The sequence below is a fragment of the Gymnoscopelus microlampas genome (genome assembly GCF_963454915.1).
Source record: "Gymnoscopelus microlampas genome assembly, chromosome: 9".
In the NCBI taxonomy this organism is placed as follows: Eukaryota; Metazoa; Chordata; class Actinopteri; order Myctophiformes; family Myctophidae; genus Gymnoscopelus; species Gymnoscopelus microlampas.
The window spans coordinates 37354101-37378230 of NC_139946.1; the positions used below are offsets into that span (position 1 = coordinate 37354101).

Sequence of the window (24130 nt, forward strand, 5' to 3'; positions counted from 1 at the left end):
ACCAAGAAATACGCCCCCTGGCAGGTGGCAAGTAAAGGGTTACCAGATATTTGTGTCACTGTTTCTATGGCTCTCAATATCGTATTCCTCAAACAATGCTCCCCTTTTCAACAGGTTGCCATCAATTGTTCATCCATTTTTCTCTCTCTAAATAGCATCTATTTTACTGCTCTGTTTCAGGTTACAGATACCAGATAACACAAATGGTCTGGAATCTACGGAACCATGTAACGGGTAAGTCTGCTGAAATGTCAATGACCATCATATAGGGGGCGGGGCTGATTCAGCTGAAGGCATTTATTATGACCTGGCTCCTTGGTCACAACAAATGAGAGACGCGGGCAAATACTGCGGCATGGTCATGTTGGACCTCCAAAAAGCGTTCGACACTGTAAACCATTCAATTTTACTTGATAAGCTGAGGGCGATTGGTTTTGACTGCACATCATTAAACTGGATGAGATCCTACTTGGAGGGTAGAGAGCAAGTGGTTGACATCAACGGAACCATGTCCTCTTCCCTCCCGGTGAGCTGTGGGGTTCCTCAGGGCAGCATTCTTGGGCCGTTACTGTTCCTTTTATACATTAACGACATGAATGCTGCCTGTAACTGCAAATTGTTCCTGTTCGCTGATGACTCGGCACTCCTGATCTCGGGAGAGGACAAGTTGCAAGTTGAGGAGGCGCTCAGCTCTGAACTCTCAAAAATCCGTACTTGGCTTACCGATAACAAACTGTCACTACACCTTGGGAAAACTGAATCCATTCTCTTTGGGACCAAACATTCCCTCAGACAGATGGAGGTAAATGATTTCAAGGTCAAAGTCGATGACACAATTATCGCTAGCAAAGAAGAGATTACCTATTTGGGTTGTATTCTCGACAAATACCTGTCGGGTGAAAGCATGGGGACAAAGGTGGTCAAAATAGTAAACCAGAGAACCAAATTTATGGGCAGAGTTTCCTCTTTTGTCAACCCACAGGCCCTCAGGACCCTCTCAGGGGCCCTGATTCAACCACATTTTGACTATGCTAGCACCTCCTGGTACTCCAACACCTCAGTGTCACTGAAGACTAAGCTTCAAACCTCCCAAAACAAACTGATTCGGCTACTCCTCGGATTGGGGCCCATGACCCACCTTTCTCCCGCCCATTTTGCCAGCCTAGGCTGGCTCAGGGTGGAAGACAGGGTTAAACAACTAAAAATGGGACTGGCCTTCAAAATTGTAAACGAAAATTTGCCCGATATGCCCCCTATTCCCGCATATCTGAGTAAATACCTCCAAAAGGTTAGTGACACCCACAGTCACAATACCAGAGGGAGCGTTAACAACAATTTGGTACCACCCACCCATAAAACAAACATGGGCAAATTCTCCTTCTACAGCACTGCCACCCAGGATTGGAATGGGCTAACCCCATCCCTCAAAAAATGCAGTTCGCTGGGCTCATTTAAAAGAGCCTTAAAAAATCACCTTTCAGGAGGCCAAAAGAGGAGGTAGTACCATTTTCCCATTAGATAGCCGACCCCCCCCCCCTGTTCTTGTACATATCTCCCCCCCCCCTTTTTTATTTTTTTATTTTCTTTTGTTGTACATAGTATTATATGTATGTATATATGTATGTATATATATATATATATATGTGTATAGATATATATATAGATATATAGATATATATATATTCTTGCTGTTTTTTTTATTTTCTTTGTGTAATGATATTCGAACTGTGATGCCACTATATATGTCTATGAATTGAATACCAAGGCCCTCATTGGAAACAAGTCCGCAAGGACTTTTATGAACGGACCTGTTAGACAAAGTATTTTAAATGTAAATGTGTTGTTTTACATTTTTTTGCCTAATAAAATATTCAATCAATCAATCACACACCAATGTTGAAGCCTAAACAATCAAATTGAACAAAACTAGACCAGATTAATATGGTTAACCGAATATATTTACAATATGGGGTGTGAGGAAGAAAGAGGAGTATTTTCTCATCCTCAGGGGAGGGGCAATTGCTTTTACTACTTCCCCCAGCAGATAGCTGCTCAGATGGCTCAGATGAGCACACAGGGAAACTGTTAAGGCCAGTCCACACCAATGCAACTTCCTGCAACTCCAGTCCACTCCAATGCAACTCATTGCAACTGCTATTGGAGATAATGGTAGCAAGTAGTTGAAAGTAGTTGCATGTTGCAAGGAGTTGCGAGTAGTTGCATTGGTGTGGGCTGGCCCATAAACGTCTTGCTCAGGGACAATTTGACACAGACAACACAGGCAAGCCCAGGGTCAAACCGGCAACTTTGCAATTATGGCCTCTCTACCCACCCAGCTGTATGGTGTGGATGAATAGAGGTGTGTGCTTGTTGTAAAGTGTCGCAAAAAGCATAAACAGCGGGGCGCATACCACATGTAGCCTCTAATGCCCGACGACCTTTGCTGCGTGTCTCTCCCCGTCTCTCTCTCCCTGTTTCCTGTCACTCTATCACTGTAATATCTGAATAAAGGCAGTAAACCCCCCAAAATATTGTTTAAAAAAAAGCATAAACAGCATAACCACACCAGAATGAGGTATCGGCAGGAAGGAGCTGAGAGAGAGAGAGTCTAGACTAACAGCCAGCACTTACATTATAAAAACGGGAACACACCTGGTACAGTACCTCAGTGTTCCAGGTTACGCTAACGAGCCACCTGCACAGCAAACAGAGAGGCTCGGCAAACCCAAAATGACAGCAGGGGTCACTCATTGAAAGGGCATAGGCATAAACACAGGCTCTCCCCGCTGCTCACATATCAAATATTCAGAATCAGAGAGAGTGCAGCTGAGAACGGCATTAATTATTGCAGTCCTGTTACAATTGACTGCCTAACAACATATTATTTAAGTAATGGGCTAATGCGTGTGTCGATACCTACATCACTGGCTGCAGATATCGACATACTGTACAGGATGGTCTATATTGTGGTCTAATGATAATTAAAAGGTTAATGGACAGAGTTGACTAACGAGAGACTGTCTTGTAAGACTCTCTCATATTGGCCCGCAAAAGGGGCACTTTTTACTTTTTACACAAGGTCCAGTAATTCTGCAACTCCTGTTAAGTATGACATTTTGCATAAATATTTGTATGTATGTAATGTGTAGTATGTATGACGTATGTACCGTATGTATGTATGTATGCATTGCACTGCTGAAAATGGGTAGCCTGGATCCAGACGAATCTGCCATTGCAAAAGAAATTTCCCTTGGCAGATTAGGTCTGGCCCCTCTCAATAGAGATTTCATTTCTCTCCCTCCGAAGTTGTAAGGGACCAATCAGGGCCCAGTATGCAAATATTTGGCGGGTTTATCACCAGAGGCATTTTTTTAATTTGCCCCTTGGAAATGCAGGTTCCACACAGAGATTACAGACTAAAATCTACGCAGTGATATTAGTCTGACCATGCCAGGCTAGAAAATGGGCATAAATTAAGCATAAACCCTCGCCATAGTTTGCAGAGCATGAATGAAAGACCTGATAGTGGAGCATTCTATGGAAGCATGACGTTTTACCACAATCACATGACAAAACGGGTTTCATCTCACGTTTGTACTCTGAGGCCAAAGTGCTAAAGACAAGTTGTTTTCTGCCTTATGGTTATGGATTACCTTGTCTGTCAGACTTAAACGATTTAGTGTGTGTTCATTGTTATACAGGCTATGTTCAGAGCAAGTTGTGCTCAGTTGGTCATGAAGTTAAACATATTGAAGACATATATCTATATATTGTGTATCTATATCTCAATGCCTTTGACCTATGGGGAAATGTCATTATAAGAGGCAGGGGTGTGTACACACCATGACAAAATAGACGACTGCGTTTTGAATAAACAGATGGAGCTAGATTTACAGCATATTATTTTGAAGGGATTTGTTTGCTATGTAACATGTTTGCGCATCCGCTAAGACAAACCAAACACACCTCAATAGGGCAAATATTTGAAGCCATACTGCATGGGAATAAATGTCTCCTCAGGTGTGGTTGTGTAGTAATAACACTGAGCTGAAAAGTGTTTCCAGAAAAGAGAAATTGCTGGTTGCTTTGGAAAGGGAGGAAAAAAGGTAAATACGGTATTAAGAATAGGTCCACGTGGACACATCTAGATCTGGAGACTTAATTTAACAATAATGTTGTCGTTTTCCAAAGAAACTAATTTCTTAGGATAGAAAATAATAATACAATGAAATTGTCATAGTAGTTACAGCGTGTTCTGACACTGTGTGACCTCTGCTCCACCTGTGTTCCGGGTTTTAACACATACTGTGTGACAGCTGCTATGAGATGTGGGTCAGTTGCTCCTCTGTAGCCTAAAGATAACAGCTGATGCGCACGTGCGCGCGCACACACACACACACACACACACACACACACACACACACACACACACACACACACACACACACACACACACACACACACACACACACACACACACACACACACACACACACACACACACACACTCACACGTTGACATTCATATGCACACATGAGCACACACAGGCATATATACTGCCACCATGACACGTCTTTATAGCGTTGCTCTGCAGTCTAGCTGTCTATAAGACGGTCAGTCTGTGCGTGTGTGTGTCTGTCTGTGTGTCCAGACTTCTGATCTCACAAACCACTAAACCGATCAGTGCCACACGTCTTGTGCAGACTGCCAGTATAGGCCACAGAAAAACCTTTACTTACTCAACTGGGGCTCTGATAGGGCTGAAACCTGGCCCACATTTGGAGTCGTACATGTACTAGCTACGCGGCCCGAACGTCTAGCGTGACGCGTCGTTCACTTTGCAGTGCCACCTTACAGGCACCTCACAGTGTGAGAGAGAGTTTTGTGCTCTCCTAAATCCACGGCAGGCTTTGAAAGTACCCACTTCAGAAAGAGGTGACGTGCATCACCTCTCCAATGACCAAAACCCACTATCGAAGCCGTCGAACTGGTGCGATCTGACGGCATCCTAGAATTTATAGGTAGGATGTGATGTCATGCGTGATGTCATGCTGTCGTGAGATTACGTCACACTGGCGTTGTGTCCATATTCGGAGTGATGCAACGTACATACAACGTTACAACGTACATACTGACAACCGACATGGCGCAGGATTCAAATTGTATTATAGATGTCAGAAACATCTATAGATTACTGACGTCAGTCATAGATGACTGACCTCTCAGGCTGGCCATAATGAAGTCAGAGATCCGCATTGGAGCCACAACATTACCATGTGGATCCCCAAGATCCATTTACTTCTGAAGTGCGCTGTATGATCGTCACCAGTGAAGTGCCCCCCCCCCCCCACACACACACACGCACACTATGTTCCGTTCTGTAGCTTCTGCAAATCAATGGTGCTTCACCGTCACAGATAGCAGTCTCTCCTTCATGACTTGACATTTTGTCCTCTGCAACAGTGTCGGTTGGTGGTGAGCTGCATCTATGTGGTGTGTTGTCTCTCTGTACTACTTGTCTCTCTGTACAACAGTGTTGGTTGGTGGTGAGCTGCATCTACAGTATGTGTTGTGTTGTCTCTCTGTACTACTTGGCCGACCTGCTTGTCTGCTGCAGTGTCTAGTCTGAAACACTGCAGTATACTGGACTAGCTCCCCGACTATTTTTTCCTCTCTGTTCACCTCTCTCTCTCGTTCTCTCTCGTTCTCTCTCGTTCTCTCTCGCTCTCTCTCTCTCTCTCTCTCTCTCTCGTTCTCTCCACCCCCTCTCTCTTGCTCTCACTTCACCTATTTATCTTTCTCTCACCACCTCACTTTCTCACTTTCTCTCTCTCTCTTCACTTTCTCTCCACCTCTTTCTCTTGTTCTCTCATCAGCGGTCCCTTTTTCTCTTTCTCTCTCTTCACCTCTCTCTGTCTCTCTACCCCTCTCTACCCCTCTCTGCTTGTCTTCATCTGCCATGTAGCTGCTGTAATGTATTTTGAGCAACAAACACCATCACTCTGTCTGGGAGTCAGAAAGAGCTGACAACACGAAATGCTGTCGTGTATCAGGTTTTACTGATGAACAAATGACATTTTTCTTTGCCTTGCTCTCTCTCAGTCTCTCCCTTCTCTTCAATCTCTTTCTCTTCAGTTTTTTTTCCTTTTTCATCTAATCTAGTATGGAGGCTGGACCCATAAGTACTGTGCATTAAGCCACACCCCGATTCAACATGAACCAATCAGAAGCGAGACTGCAGTGTGTAGCGTGAGGGTGGTGATATGAAGAGGTGGGACGGGGCAGGAGAAGTAGGGGACTTTCTGTGTCTGTCTGTCTGTCTGAGCGTGCGTGTGCGTGTGTGTGCGCGCGTGTGCGTGTGTGTGTGTGCCAGTGCTTGCGTGTGTGCCCGTGCTTGCGTGTGTGCGTGAGAGGCGGAGGGTTCGGTGCAGAATGTGGTCTGCTCTCTATCATGTGTGATATAGTCATCCCAATCTTATTAAGGGCTGCTGTTGCGTTCATCCTCCTCTCCTCCTTGCTTTCTCCCTCCCTCTCTCCCCTGATTCTCTTGCCCTGTCCCTTCCTCTCCTGCCTGCTGTTGCTGCTAGAGCGAGAGAGAGAGAGCTACACCACATTAGACTGCACTGCTGGAAAGGCCCGAGGCACAGATTCACTTCGCCGCAATTTTCTCTTGTTTACCTCTCTCTCTCTTTCTTTCCAACAAACACACACACTCTCTCTCTCTCTCTCTCTCTCTCTCTCTCTCTCTCTCTCTCTCTCTCTCTCTCTCTCTCTCTCTCTCTCTCATATACACACACAAACACTTTGCCAGATGAAAATGTCAGGGGAGGAAGGGACTTTGTCAAACGGGTAAGACTTCAATACTGCTACATGACAAGGACAGGGGTCGTGTGTGTGTGTGTGTGTGTGTGCACGTGCGTGCTCGCGCGTGTGTGTGTGTGTGTGTTGGCTCACTTAAAGAGCACACATGCATGTGTCTGTGCACTTGCAGTATACCTGCAGTGCCATTGCTGGTAGAAAGATTTTTCCTTGTTGTTTCCCATCATTGGTACTGTATGAAGGGAGGTGCGTGTGTTTGTGCCGAGAGGCTGAGGAGGTATGTGGACAAACAGGATCAGCTTGGTTCCTTTATCTCAGGATGCTTTTGTGTTGTGGAGACGTATTTCTCTCTGCAGCGAGGCCTTGTATAAGCATCTCACACTAGTGTATAGAGTCTGAGATGGAAAGCACATTAATGCCTTGTCACTCCAGGAAGCGTGTGCATGCTTGTGTGTACATGTGCGTGTGTTTGTTAGCCTACATGTGAGCATGTGCACTTGTGTATGTATGTGTGCCTCAGGGGTTAGGACCATCATTGTGCAAGTTACCCTCAAGAGAAATCAGTCTAGAATTTAAGACTTGCTGACTTGAAATTGAATTAATTACCAGAACAATGTACGCCATGCACTCTGCGAACCTAATAGACCCGCTCCATTGTATCGGCCGTCATGCCATATCTTTTGTTCGTTCAGATGCCAGTTACTCTCCTATGCTAAAGAACAGCTTCTGGTAGTTTGCAGTAATCGTGTGCCTCATCATATATCTGATTATATTAACTTGCTACGTAGCTGTATTTGTTCACAGTGCTGCTTGGAAAACAAGGAATGGAATCCCCCCCCAAACCTAGGCCTAAACTTGTGTTTAAAGGAAGAATGAGCAACGCCAGTACCAGTGCATTGCTCTATGTAGGACATTATATTCTTGATCTTGAATCAAATCTTATGCAGTAGTAGTAATACTGTTTGTACCGTAATGTAATAACAGTATTGTTGCAGAGGTTGCAACACCTTTCTCAGGATAATGATTTATCCTATCAAAATGTTTTTAGGTGATGATGTCAGCTGAGTGACGAATGAATAACGACAAAAGTGGAGAGTACATTATTTATAGCAAGGTCATCAAAAGCTTTTGATGTATAATATTAATGAAACCAAATTACAATAGTCTTACTGTGCAGTAATCCGCTATTGATCAGTTACTAAAACCAGGGACAAAAGTCAGATTTTACAATTTGTGGACAATTTTCATTTAGCTAAAATATTGATGATGTTGCGTGTACCTTGAAACTGATTTCAATCAGAGCCCCATGTACCATCCTGATGTTATCTTGTTTTTGTCAGATAACGAAGGAAACCAGCTCTCCAACATAGAAGAGTTGGTGTCACGTGATAGTTCTAATTTTGACCATCTGCTTAATTAGGAAGTGAAATATCAAAATTAGCAATTAGACTCTGTTACAGAAACTAAATTCTGCTATAGAAAGTTATTATACGCATGTGTGTGTTTGTGTGTGTGCGTGAGCGCACGCGAGTGTGTGTGTGTGTGTGTGTGTGTGTGTGTGTGTGAGGAGAAGGTTGAAGTTGCTTTATACAATCTCCATAACCCCAGTATAATCTCCTTGTCCACTGTTGACCTTTGAGGACCAAAATTACCATTGTGGTCAACTGAGGTGCTTAAGGCATCATCATTTGTTGAATTATAAAATGTTGTAGTATCAATTAGCCATTATAGTTATCCTCATCACAAATTAGTCATGTTGGTAGGCTCCTCCGGCTGTATGTTTGAAGTAGGTTTATCAAAGCTGTAATCCAGAATCCAGAAGATGTTCTTAAAGGTGCAAGGTCGGGCGGCCATAGCTTAATGGTTATTGAGCCCGCCTAGGAGTCTGGAGGTCCCAGGCACGATTCCAGCTCTCAGCAATGTGTCGAAGGGTCCCTGAGCAAGACATTTAACCCCTAACTGCTCCCCTCCTCCACCCTCCTCTGTGGGCAGCACTCAGCATGGGTGAAGCTGAACACTAAAGTTCCCCCGTGGGGTGTGATAGGTATGAAAATAATAATAATAAGTTGTCGCCCTAGTCTTCCATTGAGACCTTGGTGATGGGCAGGACAACTGCTGTTTAATAAGTAGCCCTGCCTGAAGCTCATATGTCCATTATCTCCTGTGGCCAAGGGGAAGCGGTAGATGTTTCGCTTCCCACACCGGAGACCACAAGCTCAAATGCCACGTGTTAAACTCGCAATTATCTTCCTCTCCAATGGGAGAGGACATAAAACGTACGGAGTGCAGCTTGAACAGGAAGTGCAGTCTGCTGCCAGCCATAGGGTGGACTGGATGGTCATCTGCATGTCATTAGCTAGAGCTGTCTCTTTCTCTCTTTTTGTATGTCCTCCTATACCTTTAAGTGCTTCTTTGTGCATACATCCGTGTGCACAACATGTCGTGTACATGAGTTTGTGTGTGTGTGTGTGTGTGTGTGTGTGTGTGTGTGTGTGTGTGTGTGTGTGTGTGTGTGTGTGTGTGCGTGCGTGCGTGTGTGCGTGTGCGTGTGCGCGTGCGCGCGGGTGATGGGTTTAGCGGAGCATAGAGGGTTCCTCTGTGCTTCTGGTAGGCAGGAATGTAAAGGGAATGGCTGTCTGTTTGTTAGTCATCCCTGTTGGTCAAATTAGTCTCAGTTGTGTTGGCTGGTTCTCTCCTCAGCCATTATCTTCCAGTTAGCTATGTGGCTAACAGGTTGGCTCACCGTGTCTTATGGATTCGACCTACAGTACGTAGCCTTTACTGTAACTGGCAGAAAGCTGGCATGTGTATGTGACTACACACAGTCAAATCCTCAGTATTCATTTAACCCACAGGCTATAGTTTTAAATGGATACATTAACAGTGTAAATGTTGACTCTTGATACGATTGCTGTGGTTACGTGGTTCATTCAGTGTAATGGATACCCACACTGGGATCAGTTGATTCCCATGGAAGCAAAAAAGGACCTTTTGATGGCAGAAAGTACGTGTAGCATTGGGAACGCTAATGCTAAGGCGAAGGGCTTGTGCTTTCATGCTATAAACACAGTGCTCTCAGCATTCATTCTAGAGTCGTCATGTGACAGTCATGTGCACAATGTAATAAATTGAATTAAGAACGTGCAGCTCAATTTTATTGTAATGCTACTCCTAAAATGACGAACTGCAGGACAGACCTTCTGTTTTTCTGTCACAGCAATTACAGCGATTTGTTCAAGGCACCAGCGTTTAAGTTGACCAATCACAAGAGGCGTGAATGCGACAAGCCGGAAGGATGTGGGCTCCACTGAGTTTACCTTCCTTTTATGACTAGATTTCCAAGTTAGGGTTAACCACTTAAACCCAATATACTTAGTAGGCCATTGTCCTACAGGGGTCTATATATGGTCTGCTTCTTTTTTTCCTCTACACCAAATGTCTTTGCCTAAAATAAGCGATCTTCGAGCTCACAACGTGCCTCATTGCGACATGAAAATTGCAGATCTACAAGCTCACAACTGATTGCGTTGTGAGCTTGTAGATAGGCTATTTTCGGAGAAGATTTGGTATGGAGTAAGGTGACCATATTTTCAACCCCCCAAACTGGGATGGGACCCTTAGATTAATGTGCACATTCGTGCACGCACACCCACATTCATGCACGTTCACGCACAAGCAAATGTATACGCACCATAGGTGTTGCATACAGGCAACAACTGACACATATCAGCATTGAATTCGGACACACAACGCATTGTTCTTTGTTCATGTTTTCTGATGTTTGCGCACATGGATAGAACATGATGAACATCTATGCAACCCCTGAAAACAACAATTATTTATCATTCTAATTGTGGTGAAAATCGGTAGTGAATATTGACTTTGGGATATTTTTCGGGACTCTGGACACGCAGCTTGAAACCGGGACAATCCCAGCCAAACTGGGACGTCTAGTCACCCTAGTGTAGAGGGAAAACAATAGGGTATAGACCAGTGGTGTGTTCTACCGTCAGATGCTGTGTACGGCGTATACCTTGAGATTTTTTTTCGTCGCTACGGTATACCTTCAAAAACTGTTTCATCCATTGAAAACGCGAGAGCGTATACCCACGACCACGCGCATAGTATCGTAGCGTATACCTTCCGAAAACTAGAACACAACACTGGTATAGACCCCTGGGGGGGGTCTCCGATCAAGGAAGTAGTGGTTAAAACTAAAGGCATCTTTTAAAGCAATCAACAGCAGAGCACAATTCTGAAACACACTGATACGTTTGTGTGTAGCTCTTATGAAGAAGTAGGCAAGAGACAGAGCAAGCAGGTATATTGGTTTATAAGAAAGTGGGCCAGTGTCATGACCCCACATCCCTCTTCTCCAGTAACATACTGTAGTTGTCTTTGCTGCCAGCCCTCCCTCAAATGAGAACAGGGAGTCAGGGACACTGCAGCAGAATGAACTGGAAAGGAGGGAGGTAGGGGTAGCAACAACAAAAGACAGGGTGGGGATGGGGGGATGGGGTGATATGAGGTGACGTGGCTCTTTTTAAACTTCTAGAACCAGTTGTCCAAACCATGTCTAGTTCTTGCAAACATTAATCTTATCCTAGTGGTTTACATGTAAAATATTGTGATGATATAGATAAGACCTAACCCTACCCCCCAAGATTATGAACATTCTATATCACTGTTACCTGTAAATGGCAGATATTGGGGTACGCAATATCTTAATGTCAAGGACCCCCAAAATGATATGTATTTGGCTGCGGACGCCCCCCCCCCCATCTCAAACATATTTTGTGACAGGGATTTCAACAAAATAGCAGATCTACAAGCTCATAGCGCGGCACTCGGTGCTGTGCTATGAGCTTGTATATCTGCTATTTTTGAATAGCCAAAGTATAAAATATGGTTAAAGCTGTTACAATTATTTTGACGCTATATTAACACATTTTGCTGGGAACCCCCTGGTACCCATCCCCAAGGACCCCTGGGGGTCCCCGGACCCCACTTTGAGAACCAATGGTTTAAAACATGTAGGCCTTTTACCAAGTGTGGCATATGAAGTGTAACAATTCTTAACTGCTCAAAGTACTGGTAGGAAGGATCTTCCCATGGTAGGAAGCCAGGAATGCATCTAACTCGTTAACTCCTGAGTCTCGCCATTAAGTCAGCCATACCCTGAGTGTTCCTCCATTGTCATTCAAAATGTGTTTGTACTGGTTCCGCAGGTGTCCGCGGTCAGACCTGTCTCTGGCCCTGGAGGACTGCATGGTCGCCCTGGACCTCTTCCTCAGGAACGACTTTGAGGAAGCCCAAGCCCACCTGAGATCCAGGTAATAACACAGAGCATAACACAGCTGTCATCCATTGCTGTAGTGTAGTGTACCCTGACCTGAGCTCTGACCTGGTGGAATGATTTCACCTTTGCTGGACCCTGTAATAATACAAGTTGATATAGCTTCCCACTTCAATGCTATTGTGATATTGGGTGCTTCTGCACATTCTTCCAGGAGCTCCAGTGAAGGAATGCGCAGAAACACTGCGTTTCTTGTAACACTCATGTTTATCCCTTACTCGTATTTCTCACCATACAGTTAAACATCCATTCACTTGGAGAGGGAAGCACTTAGGACAGCCTACCTTTATCAGCGCCTGTCTTTGTTGAATGAAAGCACAATGAATCACCTGCCATTATCCTCCCACATTTCCCCCACATTTCCAAGCTTTCCAAAACCTTTCAGGAACTTTTTATTGCCTTATCAGTGTGAGCCCTGATGATTGATGACTGATGAATGGATGGACAAACAGTATTACATGCTGCCAACGCTGATTTATATTCATGAGTCTATGTACATTGTAATAGCAGCCGTTAGTTTACCACATTAACCCTGGTGTCCCTATTTTGAGCATGCCACTAGAGGTGAAAATGTTCCAAAATGTTCAAAGGTAAAAACAAAAAAAAATGCAAACATTTTCAAAAAGGGAAAATATCAAATTTACAAGCTTTCTACAAGATTCTTTGCACCGTGACACGTTGTGAGCTTGTAGATCTGCTGTTTTCAGCATATTATAGGGCTCAAGTGGTTAACTGATCTTCCGCTTTGCTCATTTCTCAGAAGTTGCGTTCACAGTACCGTGTGTCCCTCCTCTGACTTACACCCTATGGTGTAGCATTGTATCCTAAGTAACACACCGTCATCAGGTTACCTCATTGTTCACCGTTCATTCACTCCGTTATCGTGACCTTTATCGCTCCCATTGCTATTATCCTGCTCAATCTGGCCTTTCTGCGATGGTTGCTATAGCCACTCCTTTCCCCTCCAAGGTTCGAGACTCGACTGACATGTTATGCACAAACCTGTGGAAACGATGCCCTGAAGCCTTAGTATTCCATCTCTGCTTTTGTACTGAGGTTAAGTGCTCAAAAGTCACTGAAGCATTCTTTTCCCCTCTTTTGGTTGTGGAGATTTCCTGCTTGCATGCGGACACTGATATCATATTTTAAGTATATATTTACAGTTTACAGTTTAGGCATTTAGCAGACGCTCTTAATCTAGAGCGATTTACAGTAAGCAAGGACACAAGATAATACATCATAGTACACATAATACATCAAATGCATGAAAATAGTAATCTAATAATAAAGTAATACATAAGTAAACCAATAATCTAATAATAACCTTGAAACTATACACATTATAGGATGTCAGGTTAACAATGACCTGGCATCTGTCTACCTAACATGCTATCTAAATTACATTTTAGTCTTTGCATAATCCTGCAAGGTACTGTATATTACAATACACATTTCTGGATTAACCACTTAAACCCTATATACTTTGTTGACTGGTATAACCCAGGGCTCAGTTCTTTTGTCCATGTACACCAAATCTCTTTACTGAAAGAGACAAAGCTCACAATGCGTCGCAACGTGCTGCGTTGTGAGCATGTAGATCGGCTATTTTCAGCACATGTTCACCTATTTTCAGTGAATGTTTGCCTATGTGACATGCTCAGAATAGGGACTCTGTAGTTAAAATGTTAACCTCTTCAATCCACCCACGTTCTACCGACATGCGACTAAATCTTGCTTACATAATAAGCATAATAAATGAGTTAGGCGTAATAAATGAGTTAGACTGAAGCAGGATTCGTGAAGCGGCTAACTCTGCTCTGGCAACAGTCCTCTCTGACTTCTGCCACCTGAGACAGGCTGATGTGTCCTCATTTCTGTCTCAAAACGCCTCCATTTGCTGTGGTCCTTTTCTTCCTCTTTCACTATGTAAAGTGACCATGAATCTTTAATAGCACATGCATGGCATTCCAGGCCAGAGGAGTGACACTGACAGAAATGCAATTGTTACAACCTGACTCAGGGTTGCAACAAAAGGGAGACACAGGCACAGTTAAAAGTATATAAAATGTCTTTATTTAAAGATAAACTAAATAAACAACTGCTAACATAACACATCAGTAAATATGAATGACAATCAGTGTGAAGGCAGTGTATGGGTGCGAGTGTAAATGCAGTGTGAATGTTGCAAGGTGTAAACCAAGCCAGATTAACAAACAACCTGGGGGAGAGAGGAGAGAGAATCTGACAGGAAGAGGACTGATTCTAAAGCCCTCAGAGCAATAGGCTCAGGTGCTCCAGATCAGAGCTGTTGGCCTCCCAGCTCCACCTACCAGGCATCCACAACAGACTAGCACTGGTAGACAGAGTGGGAGGGCGTCACACAATGACTAACAAATCATTTAGACAGTCAAAAGAAAGAGGTTGAAAGTCAGTTGTATATACTTTTGGTATAATGTACAAGTTTCCTGACACTGAATCTTCCCAATATACAATCTGGTGGTCTAAGCACATTACTCTAGCATCCCTATTCTGGGCATGAAACGATATGCGAAGATTTGGCAAAAAATAGTCACACATTCAGCAAAAATAGCAGATCTACAATCCACATTATTTGCAGATTGGCTATTTGCGGCAAAGAGATTTGGTGTAAAAAAGGAGGGGACCAAGTCAATAAGGCGATTTAAGTGGTTAAAACACAAAAATGATTCGTTCACTTACAAAAGCGATTGTAAAACTATCATAACGAGGCTGCCCGCCTATGTGTGTAGATTATGTAACTCTGTCCACAATGACTCAGTACACTGTGTCATCGTCAAATTACAACACGGGTCCCTGAAGCTTCATATAGTAGATCTCTAACCCAATATATGACATATATAGTGCGATGTTGTTGCCAGCGGTCAAGGTTGGCGATGAGACATGTGGTTCTACTATGCATATCTCTAGGTTGTCCTTGTTGACAACAACAATGTTACCCAGATCTGCTCTCTACGAATTTGAACATGTGAATATATTCCTATACAACCTATAGCTCCTAGGAATAGGATACAGTAGATACATACGCATTAGCAGTGTTGTAAAGTAACTAAGTACATTAACTCAAGTACTGTACTTAAGTACAATTTTGCGGTATTTTTACTTTACTGGAGTATTTCTAATTTTCAGTACTTTTGCTTCTACTCCACTACATCTCAAAGGCAAATATTGTACTTTTACTTGTATTATTACATAACATACATTAACCACTTCAGCCCTCTATACATTTCGGCCATTTTAAAATAGCTGATCTACAAGCTCAAGCTCGATACGACCGGATACGACGCATTGTGAGCTTGCAGATCTGCTATTTTCAAAAGATTTGTATGCATTTTATACATTTGAAAACTTATATAGCATAATGAGTACTTTCTACTTTTGGTACTTTAACTACATTAATCATTAATTCCGGACTTTTACTTGAAACAGAGTATTTCTACAGTGCAGTATTGATACTTTTACATCTCAAGTACAAAATGTGAGTACTTTTTACACCACTGCGCATTAGTGCAGAGTTGAGGAAAACAATCATCTAGTATCACCGCTGATATCTTTCTTTCTTTTTTATTTTTTTTACGAAAAGTAGTGAAAGCTTACAACAATAATAACATTTGTTTTCTGTTTGAATGCCACAGAGTTTGTATCAGACCTGACCTATGGGACTGTGGCAATGTTATGTTTACACAATACTCAACAACCAAATCTTCTGGTCATGCAGATAAATAAATAAAAAAACATTTTTTCATGAGGAAGACAGAGCCCTGGGCCTCTAGAACAGTGGTTTGGTTTCTAAACTGAGTGTTGGCCCCAAATAATTTTGGCTGGTCCTGACTTCCCAGATGATTAACTTAATGTGCAACTCTGTTTTCTCACTCAACAGTAAACAAACCAACATAGGCTACAGTATAAATGTATACAGGGTATCTGCACATTTCTAAAGTTACAATTTAATGACCTTTAAGAATTTTAAAAACCAAATTGTCAAATATTACGTAAGAAAGACACAAATATTGTGAAAATAGCCGATCTACAAGCTTGTAGTTTGGCTATTTTCACAATATTTATCTGTGGAACCGAGTCAAACTAAATCTAATGCCTACAATCCCAACTGCTTGTCAGGGTGGGGGGTCCCCTGTTCAAATATGATTCTTTTGGGGGGTCTTGGCCTGAAATGTTTTGGAACCATTTCCAAAACATATTATGTTGCATAATATGAATTAAAATTCACTAGCCTTTGATAAATGAACACTAAAGAAAGAGGCTACTGCATTGCAAAATCCTGACTATTCATTTAACCACTTAAGCCTTATTTTATACGTCATCGTACGATGGTGTTGGGTGGCAAAAATAGCAGATCTACAAGTTCACAACGCAGTGCATCGCTTGTAAATCTTCTTTTTTTTGTGCTACGTGGCCCTCACACCTACATCACACCTACCCTTCCACAAAATGAGAGCTATATGAAACACATACACCATGACAGGACCTTATTTATCTGCATGTCAACAGCACCAGCCAGTTAACCAAACTGTCTGTGACACACAAAGAGGACAATGTGAAAACATATTTCACTCATTGTTTATGTCAGTAATTTCCCTACTGCTGCATTTAAACAACACTTTATTAGTTCAGTCTTTTTTGTAATGCATGTGGATGTATGTTTAATCCATTGAGTGAGCTTTGGTCAGAGACAAATACATTACTGTGATTTCAGGGACATTTCCTTCACGCCCATCACTGCTGTTCATTAATGATGAGTTAAGTCAGGTCACACATAATACATTGTACAGTATACATTAGCTCCTCCTATTTTTCAGACATTGGTAGCTAGTAGCTGCATCCGTTTTCCATTAAGTTAATGTACGTTTCCTTGATTATGCTGAGCTAATTCAATGAGTTTCACACCACATGCATACACGCACATGCGCTTGAATGAAACACTTTTCAGTGAAATACAAATGGTACAAAAGCCTGTATCTTGTGTTAGATAAGTATTTACGTGTTTCACAAGAACAGCCAGCCTTGTCCTATTTATCTGAGAGTTGCAGTGGATCTTTGTTGAAATCCCACTGGTATCCAACATCAGGCTTTGTTTTTGGCACACACACACACCAACTCTGTATTCAAACATGCCTGGAGGGCTAGCACAGCTTTATGTACCGTAACAGAAGGCTTTTTCAAATAAGACATGCACAATTTGAATAGAGTGACATTTCCTGATTGAAAGGAAGAAGGGTACTTATTTAGAGTTATAGTTGGGTCCTTGGTTGACAAAATTATATCTCATACAGACAGGATCTGCTGTCTATAAAATTGTGACTTTTAGGTAATGATCGAACATGGATACAGACAGAGTGTTATGCAATATAATTGTTGAAATGTTGCTTAGATTATAAGCAGAAGGATAATGGGCTTGAATATAGCCTACGCATGCATGGCATAGTCTACATAAGTTTGTGTTATAATCTATCTACACAGCCCCTCCCTAAACTGCTTTAGTGTGTGGTATATCAACATTTCCACACCCATCACACACCACCTACTGTACACCCATTCTCTCCTATACTTGAGAGGAATGGGGCCAGAAAAGTGAGGAGTTTAACTGCTTAAACCCCATGTGTTGTTGTGTGTAGTCCCTCAGGGTTCTATAGTAGTGTATTTTCTGTTTTCTCTCAACAAACGTTTTCCCCGTAAATACGGATGCTGGGGTTTAAGTGGTTAAAAGCTAAAAGTACATTTTGGTATTTAACATCTTTAAGATTTAGAGGATATAGTCTGTTTCTGTTAAAACATAATTGCATTACCCAATAGTCTAAAAGTTCTAACAACCTTTAAAAAGAACACTGGGAACGATACCATTTTGTGGTTGGAGTCTTTTTTTGTTGATGAATAATGTGTCTTCATACTGCTTTAATCTCTCTGCCGCTATAAAAATCAGTGACATGTCCACATATTTTGAATTGAACTTGAACATGAATAGAGGAGTGGATGATCAACACAAGGGCTCAGACTTGGCACACTGACAACACCATTTCCACATGTACCAAAGCCAGATATATATAGCTATATAGCTATATATAGATATACATGTATTCTTATTATAATACCTGTGTTGTTTTATGGTAGCCTATACACAAATTGCTACATAATTGCTATGTTACACAAATGTTTTATGATCGGTGTATCGATACACGCCACGGTTACACGTGTTATCATATAAGAATCCGTGTATGGATTATGAGCTGTCTGGTGTTCCGTGCATGCAGTACTGATGACGTGGTACAGTACACAAACATGCTGGCAGGTAACTCCTCTCTCTTACATCACGGAACACAATGCTAAAAATATGACAAAGAGGCCCAACCTATATTCAGTGCCGTCACAGAGGAACGAGGTCCTTTATAGTGAACAAACACTGGGGCTGACTGAAAAAAATCTCTGAGTGCTGTCAAATACTCGGCATTCTCAGCCATTGTCACCATGCCAACAAGTAATTCAACATACCTCACAGTTCCATCTTAAAAGCCCCTTTTCAATGTGAGTTAGGCATGTGCTATTATATAACCTGAAGAACTAGAAGAGTGTACACATCCAGTCCCAGGTTGTTGGGTACAGGTGCAGAATCAGCCACTTACAGAAGGAAAGGACTATCCACGCACTGAATTAAATTTCCATAATCTCTAGTGCTGCGCATTTTCCGACCAGCACGGTCTCGTGCAATAGATTATGGGAGCATTATGGCATTATGTGGACAGTTTTTTCCTTCTGTTATTATTACATAACAAGAGAGTAATGTGACCCTTGCCGTTAATCTATCTGTATGTGTCTCTCTCTCTCTCTCTCTCTCTCTCTCTCTCTCTCTCTCTCTCTCTCTCTCTCTCTCTCTCTCTCTCTCTCTCTCTCTCTCTCTCTCTCTCTCTCTCTCTCTCTCTCTCTCTCTCTCTCTCTCTCTCTCTCTCTCTCTCTCTCTCTCTCTCTCTCTCTCTTTGTGCCTCCTGTTTTTCCTGGTGTGGTTGGTAGCTACTAGCAGGACATTAGATTAGATTCAATAATAGTGATTCATTTGGGTCAGGAGTTCCATCTCACCACCACCACCAGATAGACCTTGTTTGGCAGTTTAACTCTAACAAACCACAGAAACAGAGATGCACAACATATTGTAATGTTGTTGTTTTTTCTTTTGCAAGCTACAATCTTTTTTTCGAAACTAAAGTGACAGATATGTGTTGTCACTATACCGGCTCCTTTTCTATATTTCTGAAATATCCATAAGGAATACACCAAATCAACAGCTTGTAATACAATATAAAGACCTACAAAGTGTACACTTTAACAGTCTGAATAGGTTGTAGAGTCTTGTCTAATAGTCTTCATTATAAAAGGTTTGAAGATCAGGTGATGCTAACTTGTGTGTTTCAAGGAGACACCCAGGCTAATGGTTTTTGGCTCAGAAGAGCTACTTCACCGAGGTCAGTCACATGAACTTATCTCTGCTAAATAGCAGTGAAAGGCCTGTAATGCAGAGTTGCAGACCCATGGCATTCCTCTCAACTCCACTGTATGTGGCGTGTGTGTGTGTGTGTGTGTGTGTGTGTGTGTGTGTGTGTGTGTGTGTGTGTGTGTGTGTGTGTGTGTGTGTGTGTGTGTGTGTGTGTGCGTGCGTGCGTGCGTGCGTGCGTGCGTGCGTGCGCGTGCGTGCGTGCGTGCGCGCGTGCTTGTATGTGTGGCTGAGGATGTGTGTTTGTGTGAGGTAGAACATGGCCTAAACCAGATCAACCAGTGTGCCACGTGACCCTCAGAGAGAGAGTGTGTGTGTGTGTGTGTGTGTGTGTGTGTGTGTGTGTGTGTGTGTGTGTGTGTGTGTGTGTGTGTGTGCGTGCGTGCGTGCGCGTGCGTGCGTGCGTATGCGTATGCGTGTGTATGTGTATGTGTGTGTGTGTGTGTCTGTGCATGCGTGCGTGCGTGCGAGCACACGTGCATGCGTTAGGAGAGATACAAGAGGTGTGTGGTTGCTTCATGTACATTTCCTTTCAGTGCCTTAAGAACAGACGCATGTAAAGATGTCCTGTAACTGATACTGTAAATTGAAAATATGTTATACAACATAATACTGCATTGTCATCATACTGTATGTTTGATCTTTGTTAACGTAACAAAAAGACCACTAGATGTTTTCTGATTCTTGCTATAACATTGGCTTATAATAACTAATACCACTAATACTGGCAAATAAATACTACTGGCAAAATATCAGCGTTATGAAACCTATTTCACTCTTCTGCTTCATAACCTGCAAGGCAATAACATTAGGTGTTGAAACACCAGGCCTGACTTGCTAACAACCACAGCTAAATATAGAAATTGGATGTTTGTCAGAATTGGCCGTGCAAGCTGCCAGTCACATCTCCGTCACATCTCCGTCACATCCCTTACAGTTTGGATGCTGTGACTCTGACTCACATCACTCTGCCCTCATTTGCTCTGCCCACATGCATAATGGCTGCCTCCCATCCACAATGTTATTATCTTCTGTTTACTCTTTATTCTTCAAAGCTAAAGACAGGCAAACAGTGGTGTCAAGTAACTAAGTACATTTACTCAAGTACTGTTCAAGTACAATTTTTACAAGGTATTTTTACTTTACTGAAGTATTTCATATTTTCAATACTTTTACTTCTACTCCACTACATGCCTCAGAGGCAACTAGAAAATGTGCTCCTCGGAGCACAGGTCTCAGCCAGTACTGTTCCTGATTAATCCTGTCTTACCTCACTTCAAAAGATATAAATGATCTTTTGAAGTGACACACCTATCTATAGGTCTCTATTTCATCATGCGTCTCGCTAGCCAATCAAAGCACACCCTTTCAACATATTGTCACGGGTCACGTGAAGCTTGACCAATGTTAGCTTGGTGGACACACGGAAGGACGAGAACGAAAACATAGTCTCCTGGCGGAGACAAATATTGTACTTTTACTCCACTACAATTATTTGAAAGGTTTAGTTACTACTGTAGTTACTTTGTAGATTTTGATTATTAGTAGAAAACATGCATTAACCACTTTAGCCTTATATATACCGTACTTTGGCTATTTGAAAATAGCCGATCTACAAGCTCACAACGTGTTGCGATATGACGCGTTGTGACACGTTGTGAGCTTGTAGATCTGCTATTTTCCAAAGATTTGTATACATATTGAACTTGTAAAATGGGACATTCTGCATAATTAGTACTTTTACTTTTGGTACTTTAAGTACATTTTGATGCCAATACTTTTGTACTTTTACTCCAGTAAATTTTTAACACCAGACTTTTACTTGTAACTAAGTCTTTCTAGATTGTGGTATTGATACTTTTACTTAAAGTAAAAAATGTGAGTACTTTTTCCACCACTGCAGTCAAACTAAAAACGGGTACTGAATGTTTTTATCTCTGCAGAACCAAAGACAGCATGTACCATGCTCTGACCTATGCCACCATCCTGGAGATGCAGGCCATGATGACCTTTGACCCCGAACACATTCTTGCAGCTGGGAACACCATGAAGGAGGCCCAGGCCGTTTGTCAGCGGTGAGGCTTTTACTTCAATATATTGCGTTTTACATGTACATTCCATACCTTGTGCTGACAAATTATCAGTAATATATCAAATCCAGCACCCCATCACTCACGTTGATGTGTTCTTGTCCAATTCACTGAACCCATGCTGGCTCGTTCATCGTAAATCACTCTGGATACGAGTGTCAGAACATATTCGACCACAGAAAACAGCTTAACCCATGAATTTAATCATTATTTTATACCTACTATTCAAAAATAGCAGAACTACAAGTTCATAGCTTGTAGATCTGCAGAGACTATTTTCTACCTGAGATTTTAACCCTGGTCTTCTGTGTGAAAGACCAAACTTCTATACTGCTCTTTTAAGAGGGGTTTCCCTGCTTGTCCAGGGGAGATATTGTGCTTACGATCTTCAGGCAGTGCTAGGCTAGTCTACTTGTCAACCAGTAGGGGTCCTAGACCCAACACCAAGGGTCAAAATTTCTCAATGGAAGAGTAGGTAGACCACCTCCAACTACTTCAGATTTACTAGTTATATTTTATTAGCATACTCTACCATACAGATTGGTTAAAATTGGTTATTTTTCTTTTTTGAAAAATCAAATCTTTGAATATATGTTTTAAAGTGAAAAAGTTTAACTCCGATCTGTGCTCCTAGGGGTCCCTGGAACAAAATATTTTGAGATGGGGGTCAGCGGCCAAATACATTTCATTTTGGGGGTCCTTAACATGGAAAAGTTGGCGCACCACTGATATAGCAACATACTGTTAGGAATTAGAATGTTAATGAATCATCCCATTAGTAAAATCATAGTAAATATGAGACATCATGCTCAGTCCACTATAGCTCAGTGCTATTATTTACTTGATCACAATTCCATAACATATATTTGTTCTCATTGTTGTTGCCTGGCAAATATTCATGCAACTTACTCTAACCTTGCACTTTTTTCTGTCAGTCTCTCTGGATAAGAACGTCTGCTAAATGACTAAACTGTAAAATGCAATCATTCTCTCCATCCATCCCATCTCATTGACAAATGGAATTTCAGAACGAAGCGTTGCAGCCAGTGCTGGAGTCATTGTGTGAAAATGTCTCTGTGAGCCACATACACCACCACGCCTGTTCCCACAGAGCTATAAAACCGATATTGGGTCCCATGGGACGTAAATACAGAACATAGTTCTTCTTAGAGTAGGTCAGACTGGGAGTAATTATCTGTGCAACAATGCAACTACTGTTACAACATCTAAACTAAAAAGAGTCAAAGCCTTCGGACCCAGAGCAAGCCATGGCCATTGTTTTCTTCAATGTATTTATTACTGTTCTGAAGCAGGCCTTAAAGATATGATGGAAATGGAATACATCTAAAACCTTTCAGTGCATACATACGTCATTGTATTGACATTGGATTCCATGAACTCCTCCACCCATTCTTTTAACCAGGATGCACACATACAATACAGTCAAATCCTCTTCATACAAGAGTGGTGACAGCCTCAACGTTACAGAATTGCAGTTGTGAATGAAATGTTGGAGGTTTGACTCCTGGGTAAAATGTGACTGAGCAATCATGCATCCTCCCACTATCCTCCCCAAAAGGATTGTGGGAGGTCCTGTTGGCCCGGACCTGGCCTTATTGGTCTGGGCACGAGGCTCATAAGCAGCCTGACAGTGCACCGCGGGTTCGAGTCTTGTTCCCGAAGGTCTTTGCTGCATGTCTCTCCCCATCTCTCTCCCCCTGTTTCCTGTCCATCTCTACTATAAAATTATAAATAATGACAGAAAAAGCCCCAAAAATATATTTAAAAAAAGGGTTAAGGTTAGGAATAAGGTTAGGTTTAGGCATAATTTCACTGAGGTTAAGGTTAGGAATAAGGTTAGCTTTAGGCATAGTTTTACTGAGGTTAGGGTTAGGAATAAGGTTAGCTTTAGGCATAACTTTACTGAGTTTAAGGTTAGGAATAAGGTTATAGGTTGACTCTTGAGGCGTAGTTGCAAAAAAACGCTATGAAGAAGTTCAACAAGGCAGAACTGTCAATCGCAGCGACTACTGGCCAATCACAGCGCGTCCTTACCGGGTCTTGCATAAACTAGCGGTACTAATGCCAGGAGAGAGGGAGAGATCGCAGGAGAGAGGGATGGAGAGAGAGAGAGAGAGAGAGAGAGAGAGACAGAGAGTGGGAGTGAGAGGGGGAAGAGGAGGGAAGGAGAGGGAAGGAGGGAGAGTGAGAGGGGGGGTAGAGGGAGAGAGAGCCTAATAACCTGGCCAGTGCTGGGTATCGAAACCTGACACGCTGATCAACGCATCGTGTTGTCAGTGCAGTTAGCCCGGCATCACCAGACAAGCTGA

The 24130-nt window shown here is 42.4% G+C and overlaps 1 protein-coding gene across 1 annotated transcript in view; it reads left to right on the forward strand.

The window, feature by feature from the left end:
• Positions 1-24130, forward strand: part of ttc39a (tetratricopeptide repeat domain 39A) — a 37217-nt gene that overhangs the window by 3036 nt on the left and 10051 nt on the right. The window contains exons 4-6 of the mRNA XM_084066351.1: positions 181-234; positions 12049-12153; positions 21654-21785. Coding sequence (XP_083922477.1) covers positions 181-234; positions 12049-12153; positions 21654-21785 — 291 coding nt within the window. The remainder of the gene's footprint in view (positions 1-180; positions 235-12048; positions 12154-21653; positions 21786-24130) is intronic.